At 36.5% G+C, this 26,282-nt stretch overlaps 1 protein-coding gene across 2 annotated transcripts in view; it reads left to right on the forward strand.

Moving 5' to 3' along the window:
- LOC149785893 (protein virilizer homolog) overlaps nt 1–26,282 on the forward strand; it is a 160,433-nt gene that overhangs the window by 31,295 nt on the left and 102,856 nt on the right. For both annotated transcript variants that reach the window (XM_089979888.1, XM_089979889.1), the window contains exons 8-11: nt 5,954–6,025; nt 7,441–7,551; nt 17,849–17,994; nt 26,112–26,191. In XM_089979888.1, the coding sequence (XP_089836014.1) occupies nt 5,954–6,025; nt 7,441–7,551; nt 17,849–17,994; nt 26,112–26,191 (409 nt within the window). The remainder of the gene's footprint in view (nt 1–5,953; nt 6,026–7,440; nt 7,552–17,848; nt 17,995–26,111; nt 26,192–26,282) is intronic.

Raw genomic sequence — 26,282 nt, forward strand, 5'->3', positions numbered from 1 at the left:
TGTATAGAATTATCTAATTCTTTGGCATTTATTGTATTAAATCATTGAATTCTTTGGCATACAATGTATCAAATCATCAAATTTCGTTGGCTTACAGTGTATCAGATCATTGAATTCTGTTATGTACAGTGTATCAGATAATCAAATTCTTTGGCATACAATGTATTAGATCATCAAATTCTTTGGCATACAGTGTATCATATCATCAAATTCTTTGGCATACAGTGTATCAAATCATCAAATTCTTTGGCATACAGTGTATCAAATCATCTAATTCTTTGGCATACACTGTATCAAATCATCTAATTCTTTGGCATACAGTGTATCAAATCATCAAATTCTTTGGCATACAGTGTATCAAATCATCTAATTCTTTGGCATACACTGTATCAGATCATCTAATTCTTTGGCATATAATGTATCAAATCAGATTCTATTGCATACACTGTATCAAATCATCAAATTATTTGGCATACAGTGTATCAAATCATCTAATTCTTTGGCATACAGTGTATCAAATCATCTAATTCTTTGGCATACAGTGTATCACATCATCTAATTCTTTGGCATGCAGTGAGTCAAATAATTCTTTGATCTAATTCTTTGGCATGCAGTGAATCAAATAATTCTTTGGCATACAGTGTATCAAATATTTCTTTGGCATAAAAGACAGTGAGGTGATAAGCTGAGCTTACTAAAACATGTACATATGTTATATTTTCATAATACATGCATTTCTTTAAATAAAATCAACTATATAAACAATACTATGCTTTTGATCTTTCATATGAATTATTTTTTTTTATAACAAATGATTGGTCAGATTGGTAAAGCATGGTTCTCTTCACAAGCATGTCTGTATCAGATGCATTGACATTAAGGTGTGATTATTGGTGAAGATGTTAATAGGTATATTAATATATCATAGTCATTAATTATTAATATATTTACATTATATTTCTTACTTTTTAGACTCAATTCCTAACATTGGGATAGAGAGAATGAGAGAGTTGGTTGTGAGACATTGCTGGAAAATGTACTGTGGGACAGTGAGTTACATTTAAAAGTGAATGTGATTATTTTAAGTTAACCTCATTTGGGAAAAATGTAAAATTAAACTGCAAGAATAACAGAGAAGGAGAAAACAAATATTGAGTGAAAGGATTAATGTCAGGATCTAGAGGAATGAGTGTGCCTTGTCTCAGCATCACAGAAGTAGAATATACAAAAATCTGTATCATTATAAGCTAGATGTCGGCTGAAAATACCATTTACCAATTCCTCAAATATCTGAGAGAAATCTGTATTCAGAATTTGCCAAAGACACACAACTAATTGGCTGTGCTTATTTTTACAAATAGTGGATAGAAGGTACATAAAACCATTCAGTATATTGGAATGTTTCTTGTCCTTTGTTTTGTGTTTGCAGAATTGAAAAGCAAACTTGATCTGATATATGCTTGGGTTACTTTGGGGTTGTATAGCACAGCAACATATAAAGAGTAGCAGTTTAACACACACACACACCTTCCATTCCCATCTTGACAGTTTCTGTTACCAAGTCAGTTGAAGATGGTTGGCATATTTGCCCACTGTAGTGTGTCCCTGCACAAAGCACTTTACATGTCTTTGTATAATAAACGTGAACAAATACAAGTTTTTATATCAACAGTGACCAACAGTATAGTAGTTTATCATTCCTGTAAATAAGTAAACTAAATAAACTAGATCTTGATATAACATTATGGAGAGGGGGGGGAAGATATTTTGGATACTTGTTGATTCTTCAACTGGTATCCAGTTTTAAATCACTCAGAGGTCTTTCCATGGGTGGTCTTTATGCATTGACTGTTCAGTTGTCAAGCAGTAATGTTTTGCAGCTTTGTTGCAGAAGACATGCCTGCTAAGTCTGTTGGTGATTTTTAAGTATTTACCTCTCCATTTTGAAGTTTCAGTGCAGAGCGAGAGTGGTAGGGATTGAATGCCCCACTGTGACACATGGAGAAGTAAAATATTGCGAATTTTACTGTCCACAGAATGACTACAAATGGCATGTACAAAGTTTGCATAAACAAAAGAATTCATGTGTTAATTTGTTTGTATCAGTGCAATCAAACTTCTTTCTTGTGAATTATCTTTCTTCCAAAACAGTCCATTGTTGAACATTGCCTGTACTTGGCAGTTGCCACTTTATATATTTGTCTTCAGGTCCATGTTAATATGATGCTTCTAAGTGAGCTTATGTGAGAAATCTCATAACAGTTCTTTTTGGAGGGCTCATCATCTGAACCAGTGTTTTCCATGTTGTCCATCCTACTGTCTCCTCACTCTCTTTTCAAGGGGGCCCCGAGTGGCCGAGTGGTCTAAAGTGCTATCCGTTATGGGTCACTACCGTCTCACCTCTGTCTGCGTGGGTTCGAGTCTCGGATTCAGCCAATGTGGGTATGTGAGAAAGCTTGCCAGTAGCTTCTCGAGGGTCGGTGGTTCTTTCCGGGGTTTTCCCAGTTTCTTCATCCACCATTAATACTGGCCGCCATGTATAGCCTATCGTGTGCTGAAAAATGGCATTAAACCCTACAACAACAACAACAACAACAACTCTTTTCAAGATTGCAGAATGCATAAGATCTTTGCAGTTTCAGGCTTATTGTCCACCATCAAATATTCAATGTTAACATGAACTGTAGTATCCATTACTGAGGCTTCATCACTGGTGAGCATGGGTAGTTAAGTATTTGTATTGGCTGGTTCTACGTCTTAAGCAGATTTTTGTCTTTTTGGGGAAAATTCCATTGTGTGTCCAGCATCTCTGCACTCTGTCCCAAGTCATTTTAAGGAACCAGATATCATCACTAAATAGCTGTGTGGGTGATTCGTTGTTGTTGATGCAGTAAACTCAGCTTTTCATATAAAATTGGTGATGTTTTAGTGTGCCTTGAATGCCTTTATGTATACCTGTATATATTAATTTTTAAAGGCAGTGTAATAGTGGCTGTAGGGGGGCTATTTTAAAGTAAGGTTTTAAAAGTTTAAAAATTAAGAGTAGCACACAGACTTAAGGAGGGGCCCCGAGGGGCCGAGTGGTCTAAAGCGCTCTCCGTTACGGATCACTGCCATCTCACCTCTGTCTGCATGGGTTCGAGTCTCGGATTCGGCCAATGTGGATATGTGAGAAAGCTTGCCAGTAGCTTCTCGAGGGTCGGTGGTTCTTTCTGGGGATTTCCCGGGTTCTTCCTCCACCATTAATACTGGCCGCCATGTATAGCCTATCGTGTGCTGAAAAATGGCGTTAAACCCTACAACAACAACAACAACAGACTTAAGGAAGATAAACCCTTCCTTAACATTGGGGCCACAAACTGGTAATGGTTGGTAGTGGTGGGAAAAAGATCTTTATATTATTAAATCTGTTGGGAATAACTTGGAGGTGTTGTTCAGCAAATGTTGTTGTTGTGGGGTTTAACGCCATTTTTCAGCACATGATAGGCTATACATGGCGGCCAGTATTCAGCAAATGCAAGATCTTCCTAGTATATTTTTTCATTTTGGGTTGAGATCAAAGAATATCATTAACATCTTCTGGTTTTTGCTGTAATCCACATGCAGTTTAAATTCATCAGGGATTTGCAGTAATCGGCATGCAGTTTAAATTCATCAGGGATTCATACTGATTCATATGCTGTTAATAGTCATCAGGGGTTTGATGTCATCTGCATTTAGTTTATAGTCATCAGTGATTTGCTGTAATCCACATGCAGTTTAAATTCATCAGGGATTTGCAGTAATTGACATGCAGTTTAAATTCATCAGGGATTCATACTGATTCATATGATGTTAATAGTCATCAGGGATTTGATGTCATCTGCATTTAGTTTATAGTCATCAGTGATTTGCTGTAATCCACATGCAGTTTAAATTCATCAGGGATTTGCAGTAATTGACATGCAGTTTAAATTCATCAGGGATTCATACTGATTCATATGCTGTTAATAGTCATCAGGGATTTGATGTCATCTGCATTTAGTTTATAGTCATCAGTGATTTGCTGTAATCCACATGCAGTTTAAATTCATCAGGGATTTGCAGTAATCGGCATGCAGTTTAAATTCATCAGGAATTTGCTGTAATCCACATGCAGTTTAAATTCATCAGGGATTTGCAGTAATCGGCATGCAGTTTAAATTCATCATGGATATGCGGTAATCAGTATGCAGTTTATAGTCATCAGGGATTTGCTGTAATCCACATGCAGATTAAAGTCATCAGGGATTTGCTGTAGTCAGTATGCAGTTTATAGTCATCAGGGATTTGCTGTAATCCACATACAGATTAAAGTCATTAAGGATTTGCTGTAATCAACATGCAGTTTAAAGACATCATGGATTGCTGTAGTCCATCTCCAGTTTGAAGTGATTAGGAAATTGCTAATTTCTAATGACAAGTGTATGCAGCCTTGTAACCATCAGCATTAGAGACATGCATTCTTGTAATTCTGTCCTCAGCTAGCTGTCATAATTGCATTGGTATTATCTTTGGTGTAATTCTGTCCTCAGCTAGCTGTCATAATTGCATTGGTATTATCTTTGGTGTAATTCTGTCCTCAGCTAGCTGTCATAATTCCATTGGTATTATCTTTGGTGTAATTCTGTCCTCAGCTAGCTGTTGTTATTCCATTGGTATTATCTTTGGTGTAATTTTATCCTCAGCTAGCTGTCATAATTTCATTGGTATTTTCTTTGGTGTAATTCTGTCCTCAGCTAGCTGTTGTTATTCCATTGGTATTGTCTTTGGTGTAATTCTGTCCTCAGCTAGCTGTCATAATTCCATTGGTATTATCTTTGGTGTAATTTTATCCTCAGCTAGCTGTCTTAACTCCATTGGTATTATCTTTGGTGTAATTCTGTCCTAAGCTTTTTGTCATAATTCCATTGGTCTAAAGCACTTGCCTTTACCGATCAATGCCATCTCACCTCTGTCTGCATGGGTTTGAGTCTCTGGCTCAGCTAGTATGGATATATGAGAAAGCTTGGTGTTAGTTTCCTGTGTTGGTGATTGTTAGCGGGGATTTCCCAGGTTCTTACTCCACAAGATTATACTGGCTACCATGTATAGCCTATCATGCATTGAAAAATGGTGTTGAATCCAAAGCAACAACATCTGTCACTAATTTCACCAGTAAAATTGGCAAACATACATTTCTAAACTTTTATGAGTATTGCAGGTTACTCTAGTGAAATCTGCTTATCTGACACATAGGAAGACTTTATGTTAAAGCACATGTGGTTAACCTAGTCTCTTTTGTTTGCTTTAAATAATCGTTATAATAACACTTATTCAGTCAACCAGGATTAACAATGTTCAGATGTAAATTCTGTTTTTTAAAGAGACATTACAAATCTGCATCTGGGGGCCCCGAGTGGTCTAAAGCGTTCTCCGTTGCAGATCACTGCCATCTCACCTCTGTCTGCGCCAGTTCGAGTCTCAGATTCAGCCAATGTGGGTATGTGAGAAAGCTTGCCAGTAGCTTCTCGTGGGTCGGTGGTTCTTTCCGGGGTTTTCACGGGTTCTTCCTCCACCATCAATAATGGCCGCCATATATAGCCTATCATGTTCTGAAAAATGGCGTTAAACCCCACAACAACAACAACAAATCTGCATCTGATCACACTAGGCATTGCTTCTTAATAAGAGTAGTCAGAAACCAAGAGTGCCCAGCATATGCCCAGTTGAAATCCCCTAAGTAAGCGCATGTAATTTTGTCTGCATATGGATTATGCTTGGCACATCACAAATAGCAAGGCAGATGGGTGAATGTAAGTCATAGTAATTAGCACTAAAAAACCTACTTGTATTTCTGTGCAGTTAAACACCAAATCAAACCAAAACTTAATGTCTCCACTGAAACCACTGTCCTTTTTAGACCATCTAATGCATACTATTTTTGTTTCTCTAGGAGGAGGATGCTGGATATGAAGAGATATCTTCAGAGGATGAATTCATGGAAGGAGATGACACAGAAGATATGGTAATAAGATTTGGTCTGGACTTGACACTGAAAATGTAATAAGGCTTGTTAATATGATAAGATTCATTATAGACATGAAGATACAGTAATTAGACATGAATATGTAGTAAGACATGACACAGAATATATTGTGGTACAGTTGACGCTGAAGATATGTTGGTAAGACTTGTGAACATTATGCTAAAGATATTGTGGTAAGACTTACTGTAGACTTGACAGAAAATTCTTTTGTAGATTTAACACTGATGACAGTGGTATGTTTGTGTGTGTATGTATATATATATATATATATATATATATATATATATATATATATATATATATATATATATATATATATATATATAGAGAGAGAGAGAGAGAGAGAGATGGATAAATGAATGGTTCATTGGCATGTTAGCATGATTAAATTGCTGATTCAATGTTCTAAAAATGTAAAGCTCAAGAATGTAATGCTTGATATTGAATGTATGTAGGACTGGTTGACTTGACATTGAAGATATTGTTGTAAGAGATGTTGGGGATGACATTGAAAATGTGACTTGTACGCTTGATACTGAGGATATACGATTTGGAGACTTGACACAGAAACTATTGTTGTAAGACTTTTGGACTTGGCACTACAGATACAGTGAAAAGGTTTGTAGGAGACAACACTGAAAATGTTGTAAGACATTTAAACCTGAGACTGAAGATAAGACATCTTGGAGATGACAATGAAAATGTAGAATGTGTTGACTTGACAATGAAGATATGTGATAAAACTTGTAGGATATGACACTGAAAATATTAATGTGGTAACACTTGAAAAATCATTGTTGATATGCACTATGACTTGCAGAAATTAATACTGTAGTGCAGTAACAACTGTGGAATCCATTTTTTAAGAACCCCTCTGAACCAATGAACCAATTGTTTAGAATTTTGCTTTAAACAGTGATAAATGTACATATTATTTTTAAACTTAAGCTTTAATTAGTGCTTCATTATATTCAGTGTTTTCAATCCAAGTTTATAATGAGTGACAGTATCAGAACTCGTATGCCTGAATTCTTTTTCTTAGATGTGACTTTTCTCTTATTTGAGTGACATTATGTTGAAAAAGAAATGACAGATAGTTGCAGATAATTAATGAAAATAAGGCAAATTAGTTGTATGGTATACCAAAATAAGGTAAAAATCAGCTGCACAGATTAAGGTAGGCTCACAGGCTACCAGAAAAAAAGTTGGAATAGGTGCACAGGTTCGAGTACAGTAGCTATATTTTTTCATCATTACTGGCTCTTACCAATGTTTTCTTGCCATTTGTTGGAAGGCGTGAATGTGATATAGGATTTCTAGAATGTTATTATGCCTCATTACCTCTTTCTTTTAAATAAAAACCATAATAAAACCTGTTTTTCTGTCGTTTCTAGGGGCTAAGCATGTACGAGGCAGAGGGTGAAGTGGAGACTGAGGTAGATGACTCTTGGAGTTACGGGGCAACTACCTTCAGTCCCTTCCAGTACTACATGACCCCACTCTCAGTAAGTACCACCTTTAGTCCCTTTCAGTACTACATGACCCCACTCTCAGTAAGTGCTACCTTCAGTCCCTTCCAGTACTTCATGACCCCACTCTAAGTATGAACTACCTTCAGTCCATTCCATTATTACATGACCCCACTGCCAGTAAGTACCACTTTCAGTTGCATCCATTACTGCATGACCTTACTCTAAGTAAGTACCACCTTCAGTCCATTCCAGTACTTCATAATCCCACTCAAGTACCACTTTAAGTCACATCCATTACCACAGGGCCTCACTCTCTGTAAGTACCATCTTCAATCCCATCCACTACTACATGGCCTCACTCTCAGAAAGTACCCTCTTCGGTCCGTTCCAGTACTTCATGACCCCACTCATAGTAAGTACCACCTTCAGCCACTTCCAGTAGTACATGATTCCACTCTCATTAAGTACCACCTTCAGTCTCTTCTAGTACACCACTCCCTCGATAACTTGTGCACATCGGGGTCCAGAAACATCGACCGCACTATAAGTGAGGCGCGAGTTATCGAGAGACCTATAAAATAAGCCCAAAACCAATAAAGTGATTGACGACATAACGGAGAAATAAGGGGGGGGTAGGCAGATTATACTGTTGAATACTCACTTTATAATCGTTCTGAGATTAAATGTTAATAAATATCTCTTCATAACGGTGTACTTTATTATTTCCTCATAGGACAACATTAATTTCAGGATAAATTACAGTATATTGAGGCGATCATCGAAAACATTATTCCACGTGGTTTCCATTCGCTTAACATGTGTACCACTTCACACATTGTGTACTTCGTCACTAATTTTTATATTGAATTGGATACATTCTAGTTTTATTGTTTGATCCAAATTAGACGTTTTTTTATATACAAAAGATCGACTCTTTTCGAGAAACAGTGTCGATCGAACGATAGATAGATAAATATTTTTGAATGTGATAGAAGTAAAATGGAAAAAAAACAAACAAGGGTTAATCAGTACAGACGTATTTAATTGGTCTACAAATTTAAAACAACGTAAATTAGAACAAGTTAATACTTGCCGTTTGTGCCACGCTTGACAAATATCAATTCACTTTTTGAAAAAATCAGTTTTTTTTTTGTGTGTGTGTGTTACTCCTTGGTTTCTCTGCCGCCAAGCAAAATCCCTCAGATTTCTCAACTGCATGAGCTTTTACGTAGTCAACATTTTGGGTCTCCAGCCACCTAATGGCAATATCAAAATATTTGATTGCTTCCTGTGCAGAGGGGTGGGGGGTGTAACATCTGCGTCTGCATCACTTTCAACACTTGTGTTACTCCAGTTAAATCGTCTTCTGCTGCAAATTTGTTCGCTATAGAAATAATTATAGTTTCATCTGACATGTATTCGACTGTGGGGCAATCATTGTCAGTACAAATCCACTCCTCCATATCATCAAGAGAAACGCCCATCTCAGGACCATGAGTCTGTACGAATTTCTCCCAAACAGCCTCGGCATTAATGACATCAGTTTCACTGAAACATTCGAAGTCACTATCATCGTCGTTGTCTCTGTTACTGTTTTGCTTTATGTCAAAGGCAGCTCCAAGACCCTTAATCCAGCACCCGAGGTCTCTTGTAATCGATTTTTTTTTTAATGCAACGAACACTTCCCCAAGCTGTTGATCAAAACAAAGCTGGCATGTACGTGTAATTAGGTTCTCACAGAAGTACTCACGGGTTTCGATGTGACGGTCGATTGACTCTTTTCATGTTTTCAATGAACAGAATATGTTGTGATTATAATGTTTACACTGAAACGGAATTAAAGGATTAGAACGTGACTTTCACACAGGATGACATTTAATTGGTGTTTATTTCATTCTCTGTTGCCACCTGTTAGCATTTACCAGAAGTTTTCATTGATCGCTATTTCACCAGACTGTTTATTTACAGTATACTGACAACTATTTATCATAAAAACTTACATAATATATGATATCTTTAAACAGAGGTCTTGCTAGGATTTTAAAGCTGGGTCTTTCTGCCTCTGAAGTCAATCACTAAATATCAGTACATTTTCTCACTCGGCCGCTAGTCAAAGCCTTTGAACTAGCCGCCTAGCTGTTGCATCATGTTGGTTTTTTTCTTTTTTAATGTACTCTTATAAAATGGCAACAGTACATCAAAGAGTCTTTCAGTCACTGAATTCTGTCATTGTAAATATCAGCACAGTTAACTGATCAACACATTTTCCCACAAAGCAGGTGGCTGAAACAGGACCGGCAAATCTTTGAATTTTCCAGCACACCTATTACATGCGTATGGAGGACTCCCGCCTCAGTGATTTTCTGCGTCCCAGATCAAAAATTGGCATCCAAATATGCGTAATTAAGTGTTTTCGAGATCTCTGAAATTAATTCTTCTTTAGAACCTGCAAATTTCAAAATATGGATTATATTTTTACGGGCATTAATCACCATTTTCGATGATAAAACGAGCAATGTATCAAGGTTTAATTTATCAATTCTTATCGTAATTTTTTCATGTTCAGCATATTTTAAAGATATTTTAAATACATTTTCTCTGGAAAAAATCGGGAGCCGAGACGGGATCGCTAGTTATCCGGGCGCGAGTTATCGAGGGAGCGGTGTACTATATGACCCCACTCAGTAAGTACCACCTTCAGTCTCTTCTAGTACTACATGATCCCACTCTCAGTAAGTATCACCTTCAGTCTCTTCTAGTACTACATGACCCCACTCTCAGTAAGTACCACCTTCAATCTCTTCTAGTACTACATGACCCCACTCTCTGTAAGTACCACCTTCAGTCTCTTCTAGTACAACATGACTCCACTCTCTGTAAGTACCACCTTCAGTCTCTTCTAGTACAACATGACTCCACTCTCTGTAAGTACCACCTTCAGTCTCTTCTAGTACAACATGACCCCACTCTCTGTAAGTACCACATTCAGTCCCTTCCAGTACTACATGACTGCATGTAAATGCTGCCTGCATCCTCGTCCAGTGCTAAATGACCCCTTCTATTGCTACATGACCCCATTCTCAGTAAGTATCTCGCTTCAGTATCTTCTGTACTACACGACCCAACTGTCCAGAAGTACCACTTTCATTTCCTGCCTGTGCAGCGTGACTCACTTTCAGTGTGTACCACGTTGAGTAGCTTCCATTTCTGTTCATCCTCACTGCCAGTACATACCACCAATAATCCCTTATCCTGTTATATGTCATACCTATCATGTCGTTCTGCCAGGCCACATGAGTGAACTAGCCACTCAAAACCTATTGTCTGTTAGGTGATTTGAAATTACCTGTGTGCAAGAACTTGTGCAATAAATACTGAACTCCTGCCAGTAAAAATCTACAATGCATGAATAATCTAAACAAAGCCAGTCCATGTTTTGCTGTGTTTGAGGCTGCCAGCTTTAGTCTTGATCACCAAGGTGTTTTTTGTGTGTCTTTCAGCTTTTTCCATGCATCTTTCACGTGACTAGAAATCAATCAAGGTGTGCTCAAGACAGTGACCATTCTGATTGGGGATTTTTTTAAAATTGCCTCTGCTGGAATTTCTGCGAAGGGAACTGAGTCCAAAAGAAATATTCTCTGTACATAGTTAAGTTAAATAAATAAATTTTCAAGTTTATAATAAGCTTCTGCTCAGTAGTTAAAAAAAGATAAAAAGTATTGTACAGGCTGTGCATGAATAGAGGTGTCAGAGTAAACCTTTCATTGACTGTCTGTCCTACAGATTTTCAGTACACTCCTTCAACCAGTGTATATGGAAAGCAGATGATGAACTACATTCCCAAGATACCCTTTATGTGATATGCTTTCAGGAAAATCCCCAAAGATGACCCAGAAAAAAAACCCCAAAAGTTAAACTTTATTACACAGCTACCTATATAACTTCAGACTTTAAGAAAGAAGAAAACATCACTCTGTGGTGATGATGAGCTGAGTTCTAAAAATACCCTTGATATGAGATTTTTGTAAAGAATTTGAGATAGAGGAAAAAAGTAAAAAAATTTGCATATCTGCACCAGCCATAGCCTTTGGGGTTTCATTAAAATCCTTCAAGTGGAATAAGAGGAGAAAGCCATGACTAGCTTTGTCATGGGAAAATGGACGGACATGAAGTGGGGTAACAAGTATATATCTGCCCATCATGGATATGCAAGCAAGGGTATAATAAAAAAAATTACCCAGAGAGAGGGGAAATTGCTAGCTCAGATCCCCAAGCTTACCTACTTAGAGGAGTTTATGAAATATAAAACAAGCAGTAAATGGATGTCATTGCAGCCAATGATATAACTGTACATTAAGAAAAGTAATTATGGTCTCTGTTACAGCCTTATGTATGACCTGTAAAGTGTCAGTAAACTGTACATTAATAGAAGCAGTCGCTATCTCTGTATTAACCTTATTTGTAGCCTAGAATCAGTAAACTGTACATTAAAATAGAAGCAGTCACAGTCTCTGTATTAACCTTGTTTGTAGCCTAGGATCAGTAAACTGTACTTTAAAATAGAAGCAGTCGCTGTCTCTGTATTAACCTTGTTTGTAGCCTAGGATCAGTAAACTGTACTTTAATAGAAGCAGTGATGATCTCTGTATTAACCTTGTGTATGCCTAGAGTCAGTAAACTGTACTTTAATAGAAATAATGACAGTCTGTCTATCAAGCATCTACATAAGCTTCAAAGTGTCAGCAAAATGTACTTTAATAGAAGTAATGACAATCTCTCTATCAAGCATTTATTTAAGCTTTAAAGTGTCAGCAAACTGTACCTTAATAGAAGCAATGACAATCTCTCTTTCAAGCATTTATATAAGCTTTAAAGTGTCAGCAAACTGTACCTTAATAGAAGTAATGACAATCTCTCTATCAGGCATTTATATAAGCTTTAAAGTGTCAGCAAACTGTACCTTGATAGAAGTAATGACAATCTCTCTATCAAGCATTTATATAAGCTTCAAAGTGTCAGCAAACTGTACCTTGATAGAAGTAATGACAATCTCTCTATCAAGCATTTATATAAGCTTCAAAGTGTCAGCAAACTGTACCTTGATAGAAGTAATGACAATCTCTCTATCAAGCATTTATTTAAGCTTTAAAGTGTCAGCAAACTGTACCTTGATAGAAGCAATGACAATCTCTCTATCAGGCATTTATATAAGCTTTAAAGTGTCAGCAAACTGTACCTTGATAGAAGTAATGACAATCTCTCTATCAAGCATTTATATAAGCTTCAAAGTGTCAGCAAACTGTACCTTGATAGAAGTAATGACAATCTCTCTATCAAGCATTTATATAAGCTTCAAAGTGTCAGCAAACTGTACCTTGATAGAAGTAATGACAATCTCTCTATCAGGCATTTATATAAGCTTTAAAGTGTCAGCAAACTGTACCTTGATAGAAGCAATGACAATCTCTCTATCAAGCATTTATATAAGCTTCAAAGTGTCAGCAAACTGTACCTTGATAGAAGTAATGACAATCTCTCTATCAAGCATTTATTTAAGCTTTAAAGTGTCAGCAAACTGTACCTTAATAGAAGCAATGACAATCTCTCTATCAGGCATTTATATAAGCTTTAAAGTGTCAGCAAACTGTACCTTGATAGAAGTAATGACAATCTCTCTATCAAGCATTTATATAAGCTTCAAAGTGTCAGCAAACTGTACCTTGATAGAAGTAATGACAATCTCTCTTTCAAGCATTTATATAAGCTTTAAAGTGTCAGCAAACTGTACCTTGATAGAAGTAATGACAATCTCTCTATCAAGCATTTATATAAGCTTCAAAGTGTCAGCAAACTGTACCTTGATAGAAGTAATGACAATCTCTCTATCAAGCATTTATATAAGCTTCAAAGTGTCAGCAAACTGTACCTTGATAGAAGTACAGTAGTCCCCCTCTTATAAGGCCACCCCTAATGCAGCAGGAAAATGGCCTTATAATGCGGGTGGCCTTTCTAGAGGGGGATGACAAATGCGAATAGTAAATACATATGAAAAAAGTCACAAGTACATTTAATTTTAAATATTTAATATTTTAATTAAAAAATCACATGCATGATGTGAAATAAATGTAAAACAAACTTTGTCATCATTTGCAAAAGAATGCTATGAATAACCATTGATACAGTTATAAAACTGTCTTTATAATTATGTTACAGTTCACATCACGTTACTTTGTTGGTAACAGTCTAAAAAACAAACCAGTCTCATCACATTAAAAATATCCTTGCTGTCATATCCCCTGCATATATCGTTTAGTCTTTTGTTCCAATCTTCGACAACTTCATTATTAACATCAGCTGATTCGCCGCTAATGACAGAATACTTGATATTGTGTCGCACTTGAAATCTGTGCAACCATCCGTTACTCGCGGTAAAGTCGTCATATCCCAGTTCTACTGACAAAATTTTTGCTTTTTCTTGTGTTTCAAATCAGGATACAAACGTCTCCTGGCTCAAACAATCTTCCTTTCTCTGTCCATTTCACCTTTCCACTTCTGCAGAATTGTTTCATTATCTTTCACGATATTGTTTATCTGAGTCTTCCCGACGTTAGTTTTCTGCAAGGATCCTCGACGACGCCCCCCCCCCTCCCGTCAGTTGAATTACTTTCACGTTCTCCTCTAAACTGAGAATTTTTATTTTCCTCGATGACATGTTGATCTTTTTGCAGTAAGTTATTCATGTTGCCAACTACAATACTAATAAAACAATTTTGTATGCATCTGAACAAATTGCCGTGTGTTTTTAAAGGAAGTGATCTTGTCACGTGATTCGTTAGTCGCAGTCTGGTACCCTATTGTTTTTATACATTTCTTGAAACTAGGTGAGAGAAGACAAAACGGCTTCGATATGTACCATTAACATCACGCAGATTTGACCTCGCGGCCGCTAGGATTCGTAATTTTGACAATTATTGTCAGTAGTAATAGCCACTGATTACCAAAGTGAACAAGCTCAACATCTTACTAAGGGAAGCCATAAAGGCCATTAAACCATTTTCCTGCTGACTTGGGTATTATACATCGATACTGCCACTTCTCAGCTGTTTCTACTGTTCGATAATTGTTTTCTTAACAATTATCAGAGTGACTAAACCGGACATCTTATGATAACACAGTAGTAAGGCTAATTGGATTACATGTACGTACCCTTTTGTATGGATTAAAATTTGAGTCTTTCTCGGTTTTTATGGAATAAATTTGGCTTCTCGTGAGGCGTAAATGATATAATATTAACCTTAGTGGTAAATGTACTTTACTCAACACTTCTTTCAGTAACGAAAACCTGACATCGGGAAACAGAAATCGGATTACTTAACACACGTTATGAATACAATACTGGTTCTGGATACATATTCAAATAAAATGCGGCCGCTTGTGAGGGGTAAATTTTATGATTTTACACTAATATGCTGGCCGCTGGTCGCGTTTGCCGGGTGGCCTTTCGCGAGGGGTACTTTTGAACACAAACTCGTCGGTGCCAACGGATTCTGGCCGTAAGGAGCGGGTGGCCGCTGGTCAGGGGGGCCGTTCAAGAGGGGGACTACTGTAATGACAATCTCTCTATCAAGCATTTATATAAGCTTCAAAGTGTCAGCAAACTGTACCTTGATAGAAGCAATGACAATCTCTCTATCAAGCATTTATATAAGCTTCAAAGTGTCAGCAAACTGTACCTTAATAGAAGCAATGACAATCTCTCTTTCAAGCATTTATATAAGCTTCAAAGTGTCAGCAAACTGTACCTTGATAGAAGTAATGACAATCTCTCTTTCAAGCATTTATATAAGCTTCAAAGTGTCAGCAAACTGTACCTTGATAGAAGTAATGACAATCTCTCTATCAAGCATTTATATAAGCTTCAAAGTGTCAGCAAACTGTACCTTGATAGAAGTAATGACAATCTCTCTATCAGGCATTTACATAAGCTCTCTGTATCACCCTCTTACATAAGCCCAAATTGTTATTAAACTGTAGTCTAATACAAGCATGAGAGTCTGTATATCAACATGGTCCATCCCCCACAATGTCAGTAAACTCTCTATCAACCACTTTCATAAACTTCACTATCAGTAAAGTCTCTATCAACCACTTCCATAAATTTCACTGTCAGTAAAATCTCTATCAACCACTTCCATAAACTTCACTGTCAGTAAACTAAAATAGAAGCAGTGACAGTCAGTATAGCAGCCTTGTACATACTCTACACAGTGTAATAAATTCAGTATCAACCACTTACATAACTACAAACAGTTAGTAAACTGTACTGTAACAGATGCAATGAAAATATCTATATCAGCCACTTAGAAAGTTTAATAAATTGCCATGTAGCCTACCTAATAGAAGTAATAACAGTCTTCTATCTGTAATTCTTTTTTTCTGAAATACTCCTTGCTGGAGAATTTTTTAGCATACATTTTCACATTTACATGACTTCTGAAAATAGCATTAAAAGAATTCTCAAGAAATTTAAAAGATGAGATGAAAAGAAATCAAAACCTTAATGCATATTTAGCCTTCAGAGTTTCTCAAAAAGATTTTAAACAGCTTAGAAGTGACAAGCTCCTTTTTAAAACTTGACTTTAGAAAACTTACTTTTTCAACAAACTTACATTTGAATGAACTAGAAGGAGAAAAGTAAAACCTCATTTCACATCAGTACCAAACACTTATTTAATCCACAAAGTAGAAGTCAAATCCTTCAAGCAGCATGGAAAGAGAAACAGTGACAAGTTTTGCCCACCGCACCAATATGACTTGATAAAATACCACCATTTAAAGACAATTTTCCAAGAAATTGACTCCAAAAACAAGTTTGAGGAAAAATCTAAAACCTTAGTGTGCATTTACAGTTACATTTGTTTAGTCAAGAAAATTTGAAAAAACTCTTAAGGGAGCATGGAAGGAGAAGCAGAGAAATTTCTGCAATGTTAAGAACAAAAATAACCAAACAACAAGTAACAGGAGAAAAGTTGAACTTTCCTGTGCACCTACACTGGCCATTTTTTAATCTGCAAAGTTTCACAAAGACCCTTAATGGGTGCATTTTTATGACATCACCAAATTTGAATATTCCTTGCATATTTAATCATTTGTGCATTGACATTGCACATAAATTGCAAATTTAGCCATTCCTTGATAATTTGTAAAAAAAATTCCAAAGTCCTTTTTAACTCACTAACCCCTGGCACCACGTTTATGCGGCAGGAGGTAGTAGCCTACTGCGGAGCTCTGTAGCATTAAGGTCATGTATAATACACTAAAGTGGGTGGTATTATAGAAAGGTAGACAGATGTAGCTCTACAATGATACCAAATAATCTGGACATTCTAGTTGCACTACATAATACAGAGGGAAAAACCTATTTTTTTGGACCTGATTTTTTTCCACCCAAAATTCGCCTGTGGTCAGAATCCGATTTTATGTCTGGATTTTATACTTTTTGGCCTCGGATATAAGGCAGACTGGTCTCAACTGCACACAGACAGGTGAACCTTTGCAAAAAGTAGGATCAGATGGGCATTTGGAATAAAGAGTGGTCTCGATATGAAAATAATGGGTCCATTAAGCAAAAAAAAAAACTCCAACTTTTACCCTTCTGCTCATGCATGAGCAAATAGGCATTAGGTTAATGGGAAATCTCTTGGAAGTTGATGTATTAGGATGTATTCAGAAATAGCCCCCAAAATGTGTTTCCTACTAGCATTTCAGGTAAAAACGACAAAAACCTGCAGGGGTTAATGAGTTAAAGCATTATGAGAGGTGAAGCAAAGATATGCTTGTTCTTTAAACTTTGCTTAACAAAATAAATCTATTTTTTAAGTGTTTTTTGAAAGAAATTAACCAATAATGAGGCATGTGAGAACAGTGAAACCTTACTATTTATCCACACTAAACATGAATTTAGCCTATAAAGTTAATTAAAATTCAACTTATTTAGCCTACAAAGTTAATTAAAATTTCACTTATTTAGCTACAAAGTTAATTAAAATTCTGCTTATTTAGTTAAAAAAAAGTTAAATTCCTCATACAGTTGAGAAGAACTAATGACAAGCAGTCACATACAGATGGACAGGTCAACATACAGACAGTCAGATGGACAGGCTAATACATAATGGAAGTCACTGTATCGCATTCCTTTGAATTGTGGGGATTATGAAGCTTGCAGTCAATTACCATGTGCCATAAATATTTAAGAACAGCTTCTGACACACACATGTCAGACCAGCTGGAACTTGCATGGTCAATCACAAAATTTCTGCTTTTTTGTCAGACATTTAAGGACATCTCCCTGACAGAGTTTGAGCAGGAAAAGTCCCGATTGCTGGAAGAAGACTCGAAAGTCCTGATTCAGCCTGAAGAGTCGCAGCAGATCCTGGATGCAATAGAGGACCTTGTAGACCTTCCTCATCATGATAGGTAAGACTTAAAGTCGAACCTTATTATTGGTCACCCCCATCTGATAATATTCAATGAGATTTTAAATAAAGTGAGTTCTTAGTTAATTTTTTTGTAAAATAATAAAGACATTGAAATTGTCCAGTTACTTATCAGTGGCATGATTTCTTTGGGTTGAAATTAGGAAGAGATATGATTTGATTTCTTAGATGAAATGAAACAGCTAGACATATATGGTTTGATTTCTTTGGGTGATATAATATAAAACAACAAATATGATCCAATGTCTTTAGCTGAAATAATATAGAAAGACACAGATGTAGCCTGATTTTTGGAGATGAAATTATAGATAATCACATAGATATGGTCCAATTTCATTTGATCAAATAAAATATAAAGATATAGTCCAATTTCTCCATCAAATACATTTCCTGACCACTTTAAATTAGGATAATTTTCTCTGCTTTGTCATGATCCAGCCCTCCCAGAAAGACAGAATCCATTTAATTTTGTACTTAAATTGTATGATCCATCTTTCATTTTCAGAGGTATGGAAAGTCAAAATGTTTTAGAATGTTTATACAACATTTTTGTGTATTTCGGTGAATTTATCTAAACTTTTGCAATTGTGCCATTCATTATTGTCACAAGATTTTGACCAGTAATTCATTTTCATGGGTGAAATTTTCAGGTGCTGTCCTTATCAACTATTACATGATGTCAAAATCAATTGAATAATGCAGTTTACATTATTTCATTATATATATATATATATATATATATATATATATTGTTTACACTTGTTTGTTTGTCTTCTTCATTACAGAGATGACAACTAAGTGCAAGAAGTTTGAATGATTTAATGTCATAGAGAATGGACACGAGACATGTCCACACATTTAAATGCCTGTTGGCACACAATTGTGTACACTTCAGTCAGAAATACCTGGTCCAACATTCTGATAAAGCACCTCAAGGGCCACAAAATGAGCATGATCCAATACATTGTAACAAGACTTTTAAGTTAATAAATCTGAATTGTTGATTAGTCTCGTGTGAAATGTCAAGATGCCCTTTCCACCCATCATGCACATGCAGAAAGAGCACAATCAAATTATTGATTAATCTCGATGTCGAGATACCATCTCCACCTGTCATGAAGATGCAGAAACATCACCAGAATATACTGTATCCATCAGTACAGGAGAAAGCATTGGAAATGCATATCATCAGTATGACTTTAAAAAATCTTTGTTGTCAATGTGTGGAAATGGCATTTATTTATTGTAATCTGACTGGGGATAAGCCTAGGATCTCCTCATTGAGATGTGAGGGCTCACAAATAAATAGGACTATGTCCATGCAGTCTGAGGGCTTGCATGTAATATCACCCCAGCTATGAGGCAGGAGGGTTTACTGTCAAATTAGACTGATGCCCATGAGGTATTAGCATCTGCAAGTATCCGATACCCTTTCCATGCTTGAAAATGTTAAGAAAAGAAGTTGTATCTGAAGATTTGTAATTTGACCAATACAATATAGACAGATGGTCTGTACCAATGTGGAATGGACAGATGGTCTGTCCCAAAGCTGTATGGACAGGTGGTTTTTACCAATGCAGTATGGACAGGTGGTCTGTACCAATGCAGTATAGGCAGATGGTCTGTACCAATGTGATGTGGACATTGGTTTGTACCAAACATACAAGTTAGCTATGTACAATTACAATGGTCAGAAGTCCGTTATCTCTAATGATTGACCATGCCAACCATTGCTATGAAATTCAGGGTGAACCAGCATTACTTATTGAGCCAAACCAGCCAGCCTGAACCAGCATTCCATAATGCAATCACTGCTGATGGCATATCCAATGTGCAAAAAGATGATGCATGCTGAGGATACTACATCAGCATTTCCTGTTGATGAGTGTGAAGAAATGGAAATGCTGGAACATGCCAATCTGACAGTGGAACAGATGGAATTTAGTTCAAGGCAGTGATAGAGGAAATTTGCAGGTTTTTTTATATCTGGAATGCCCTTCTTGACCTTCATTCCCAGCTACTTACAAGGTTAATGCCTTGGTGGATGTAGACAATAACAACAACGGTTCATCATTTTCAGAATCTTGCCACAGTTGTTAAAGTTTGCAACATTTACTGGTCATCCCTTGGAACGTTCACAATCCCAGTAATGTATTATTGTTGAGTCATCATCCTGCAACTTTCTCACCCCACTGGTAAAACATCACATACAGATTTATATCCATGTGTACCATATATTGTAAAGTGCAGAGACAAGACTTTAATAAGTTAGTTAGGAACATTGTGCTGACTTCCTCTATACGTGACTTCACATCTGATGGTGTTTTTTTTCATTTAGCCAAAAAGGCTGCAAACAGTCATTGCTGTTTCTCAGTACACTCTCTCCCTTTCGATTCTCCACTTATTTTAGGGCATCATATTGAGTAAGTGAGAAACCAATAAGTACAAGAGTTACCCCTTAACTTTCACTGCAATTTCCTATCTCTGCATGACTCTGGTAGAAAATGAACAAGAGAAGGAACAATTGTCACCAGTGTTAGTTCATAGCAGTGGCAGGTTTTTTACTTTTTCTCCTGGCCAAGTAAATTATAGGTGGTTATGTTCCCCTATTTTCACAGGTTGAGAGGGAGGGGAGAGTTAGAGGAACAGCTTCTCCTTGCCCAGGCCTTGTCAGTCATCACTGATACATCATCACCCACGTACTCTTGCAACCCATTGATGGTGCCAGACTACTCCATTTTCATCAGAATTCGACCAACCATTCTTGGAAAACTTGGTGTGATCCAAATCAGGTCAGACAACCTATGGATTTTGTATCCAAACCCCTCCATTTTCCGATGAAGGCAGATGTTTTTACACATTAAAATCTAGTTTTCTGCTTGTAAAGGGCAGTGTTGATGGTATGAAAACAGTTCACACAGGGCTTTTACTCCAGAACTTTCTAATTACAAAGTCCAATGACAGTTGAGACATTCAGTAGAGAGGCAGTGAATACATTATTTGTGTTGACATGTCTGAATTGTACTTCCCCCTACCAATCCATATGGCCCCAATCTAAGCCCTTATCTAATAATTCCGAATATGTGCCACAAAGATATTGATATTCCTGCATGACACACAACAAAAACATTTTTGGTTGATGACATGAACAACTTTACTTTTCACATTGTATGGTGAATAATCATTTTAGGGAAGTAGGATCTTGTTCCTTCTCAACATTTCTCCATCTTGGTATGGAATCCTGACATATATCAGCTTGGCATCTTCCTCGGACATGCATCAAAAGAATCATACATTGTTGGATAAGAAGTTGAAGTTGAACTATGTCAGACCTAGTTCAGGATGTCCTCCACAGAGAAGGTGGCTTTCTTGGACAACAATACAAACACATTTGTAAATTGTATTTTGTTTGACAACAAGAACAACCTTACTTACATCATTTGCAATTCAGGATAGAGAAGCCAGACCTTATCCCTTCTCAACAATTTGTCTATCTAGATCATAGCTGCCGAGTGTCCTGTTTGTCCCATATTTGTCTTGTATTTTGAACCTGAATACAGGTGTATGTATTTTTTGTTACAAATCCGTTTTTTAATAAAAAATATTCAATTAAAAATTTCCTTGCAATTGTTTGTTTAAACAGGCACCCAGTTTCATTCTTGAGTAAATATATTGCATGTATATAGGGATATAGAGTTCTAAAATATGAAAGGTTCATTTGAAATCAAGGCTATCATGCCGGTCTCTATCCACCATATTGGATTGCGCAAAACATGAGCTGCTATCACTGTATTTCATCTTCGTCAAAGTGGAAAGCAGATGATTCAGAATTTTCTCCAGCAAAGAAAAGAAAACAGAATTGAAAAGACAAATATGCCTTCATGTCTAAATTTGTGAAACCATCAAGTAAAGGAGAAAACTTTGTGTCTTGCAAATTGTGAAATTTTGATTTTACTCTTGGGGATGGAGGCACCCATGGCATAAAACAGCATGAAAAGATGGCATAAAACAGCATGAAAAAATAGCATAAAACAGCATGAAAAGATAGCATAAAACAGCATGAAAAGATAGCATAAAACAGCATGAAAAGATAACATAAAACAGCATGAAAAGATAACATAAAACAGCATGAAAAGATAACATAAAACAGCAACATAAAACAGCATGAAAAGATAACATAAAACAGCATGAAAAGATAACATAAAACAGAATGAAAAAGCTAATAAACATCAGCCTGCTGCTTCATCATCATTAGCAAAGCATGAATGTACAACGTTTATAAATTTAAGAGAGAACCTTGATGTAATTTGATCAGAAGTTCATTTTACTCAGTTTTCGAATGGAACCTTCCTTTTTCAGTTGCTAGTGATGCTGGCAATTTATTTTGCACATCTTTTCCAGACAGTAAAATCGTAAAGGATTACTGATGTGCTGGAACAAAAACAGTTCTTGGAGTTATTTTCTGTTAGGACTTCTTTCTTTACCAGCTCTAATGCTGATTGTGAGAGGAGTTTTAGCTAAGTAAAAAACAATTTCACAGAATTCAGATCATCAGTGAAAGATTGTACATTGGAATCAATTAGAAATCAATAGACATGACTTGGAAAAGGCTCCTATAAACAGCTTGTACCTGATGACTTATTAAGAAGGTGCAAGAGTGCAACAATTGCATCTTTGACATATAATAATTAACTTCATTATTGTCTGGCTTTACTGATGGTTGTTGATCTTGTAAATAGTTACATATGCATTAAAGTTTTAAAAGTCAGTATTTGTTAATGAAAATCAGTATTTTTTCATGAACAGTCAGTACTTTTGTCATAAGCAGTCATTTTTGTACTGTGAGATATGATCAGTACATATTAACTTGGTGTCTTTCTCCCAAACACATCAAAAGTACATGTATAGCTCGTGGATTAGAGAAAGCATCAAGCATGACGTTATTTAGGTAAGAAAGTTTCTTACAGCATCCTTGGCCTACTCAGTGGGGGTGGGGGACCTGTTACAAAAACAGTTTGGAAAGCGCATTTACTACTTGACTTGCAATGGTCAGTGTCATGTGGACATCACTTGAAGAGAAAGTTCTCGTATGTACCTCATGTAAATGAAATGCCAACCAGACCAAGGTGGAACAAACTCATGGTCAAGTCCTGATAATTTTGGACAATTTGTAATTTGTGGTAATATACCTCTGCAAGGGAGAAGCAATTACCAGATCTTTGTCATGCATAGGGGAATATCTTCATGGGCACTCCCAATGTCAGGTAACATTCAGGCCCGACACATTCCTGGCCAGTTCATTGTCCTGGACAACTCATTATCAAGAGTAGACAACTGCTTCATACAGAATTGTCCCTCCAGGAACCTTTCGTCAGGTCTGTACTCTTTGGGGCTGTCCACTGCTTGACATCATTTTCCCCAACCACAGAAGTATGGGCTGTACTTGCTATTTTAATCAACTGGGAGGTGATGCGGGCATACACCCTTCCTCAATCAGTTTTGATAAGGAACATAATTGAGAAATGAGGGGCAGACTGCAGTAGCTCTGACTGCCCTGTGCAGATGAAACATGCTGGATTAATGATATAGATTTAGAGACAGATGTACCCAAACAAATGAGAGCAACCTCCACTCACACAATTGAGATTACCACTATTCCATATATATGCAGAGAAACTTCTTCTCTCCTCACTCTTTTCTGGAATAACCTGATTAAATAGGAGTTGGAGATTCAATCATGGAGTTGGAGATTCAATCCTGGAGAGGATTGCAACAGCTGAAGATACTCCACTTTGAGGAACTACACAAGGGAATTGTGTATTGTCAGTGACTGGTGCCAAATCAATGTCACAACACTCTCAGCACCCATTCCCAAAACAGTAAACTTCTTTCTCTTTCTCTTTGAAGACAAGAAGTTTTCCTCTATCACAGTCTTGGGATTGTGTACTATGATCTCAGACTTTATGGAAGAGACGATGTTGGTTGCAAGAAGGTATTCTCTGACTTGTGTTTTAATTCTGACATATCCAGACCACTCTAACTCACATTATTCCCTAATAGAATCTCTCCTGGGTCTTGGGATATTAATGGAGGTAAATATGTTTATTTGTAGCTGAGTATAGAACATTAGTTTTGCACTTGGAAATTCCTAATTTTGTTTACAACTTATAATGTTTTAGAAAATTGACCTACATACTGGCTTTCTTATTGTGGCTTTACTTTTTACGTCAATGTTGTTTACTTGAAAAATTATTTATTCCTACCTTAACATCCGAAGTAGAATCAGTCTTATAGTTATGTTCAGTTTTTAATTTGGTGGATTTTTTTATTTAAACTATTCACTGGAATTACAAAGTGCTCATTATAAGTTTTTGGACAATCGTTATTGTGGAATTTTAGTTAGTTCAGACAAGGACATTTGGATTATATTATTGTGATACGTCAAAGACTGTTAGCACCTTGCCACATTCCAGGACATCAGCACATTAGCACATTTAAGACTTCAGGCATATCAGCACATGTAATATAGATATTTATTTGGAACACCACTGGAATTCAGTCAGAACTTCATACATTTGGTCTAATGATAGAACTTTTACAACTATTTGGGATTTAATTCACAATAGTGGAATTTCGTTTTCAATTTTCACTTTGTATATTTGAAAATAAATTACTTGATGAATTTTACAAAACCTTTTGGTTTTCTGTTTTCTCTCACTTAAAGACCTTAGAGTTGTAACCCCCACACGATTTGCTTCCCTTTATTTACTTTGCCATAGGAAACTTGGATTGCGCTGATGAACTGTACAACTGGATTTGCAAAATGTTTACATACCTGCCATAACATAACATAACACTGTCCTACGTGAAATTGTGAACTGATTTTAAAGAGATAGAAGCATGGAGTGTTATGCTAAAAATATAACTTTGTACTCCCACCCCCACCCCAACCCCCTTGATATGGTCGTGTTTCGAGAATCATAATTTTCAGTGATCTTCAAAAATACAAAAACAAAAAACACAACTTTCAGTATATGCCCATTACATGTAGCATGTATAAACAGTAAACAGTCATGATTGAAGCTGATGTAAAACTATCACCTGGGCAGTATAAATAGTGGCAATTAAAGGCAAAGAGGTCAAGCTTATTGGCAGCTTCTTAAGATGCAGCTTCATGACTTCTGCTTGATTTGCAGGGAGAAATTTATTTCCCTATTTACTGCAGCACCCTAACAGATGGGAGTCCCCTCCAGCCGTGTTACATAGAAGCTGTTTCACATACCTTAGGGGACTGGAGACAGTAGCTTCAGGGTAAGGGGATGTACCTCCCTCCACCCCTTACCTATTCTCCTAAGGTATTATGATTGGGTAACGTATATAAAATCGAAACCAATTTTCCAAGTAAAATGTCTCTTCAAGACGACTTACCTGATCATAATATACATACACCCTCCTAGCATCCCTGCAGTTGCATCCGTTGAGAGCATGCTTTCCACTCCAGTAGTAACTGATGTATTCTTCGACTTTACTGCCATGTATTCTACGTAAATGGAGATCACTCTGCCCAACTACCACATAGGGCAGCAGACAACGTTTAGCTCCCTTTAGCTAAAAGTAGTATCTGGGAGGGCTGGATTTGTGAGGTAGCAGTAGTTTTTCTCCCAAGGTATTATAATTGGGTAAGTATTTTCAAAGAAACATTTTACGGGGAAAAATTGGTTTCTTTAGGTGAAATAGTTATAAAAATATATGATATGGTCTGATTTATGTATTCTCTGTATTTTGCTTGAGTTTTCTCTTGCTAATTCTAGTCTCCATTCATGATTCTCTGTAATACAGCCTGGTTAGGTGACCCTTCTTTGAAGGCCACTTGTCTGCAAAGGCCACTTTTCGGCTATATGCAGGTACAATGGTTGATCAAAGATATAAAAATTGATTAAAGAATGAATATCGGTAGTCACTGTCCATGCTGAACAGTATATAGATAACTGAGTTGATATAGCATACAATATTACATACTTTCACATGCTTCTCCCACAAGTTTCATGGTTTTGTACAATCTATAACAACATGTAATTTATTTCTTATTTCATTCAGATGGATTAGCACTTTAGAGACTTTACCAGATCTTCTGCCAAAAGGACTTCCATATCTTCTGTACAAAGAGGGAAGAAAAGGTAAATGAATAATTTTTAGGCCACAATAAATGCTGTCAGTAAAAATACCATACATTGACTTGTGAAAAATGAATCCTTACAGTCATAGCAT

The sequence above is a fragment of the Sinohyriopsis cumingii genome, chromosome 13 (genome assembly GCF_028554795.1).
Source record: "Sinohyriopsis cumingii isolate HCF-2022 chromosome 13, ASM2855479v2, whole genome shotgun sequence".
NCBI classification, from domain to species: domain Eukaryota; kingdom Metazoa; phylum Mollusca; class Bivalvia; order Unionida; family Unionidae; genus Sinohyriopsis; species Sinohyriopsis cumingii.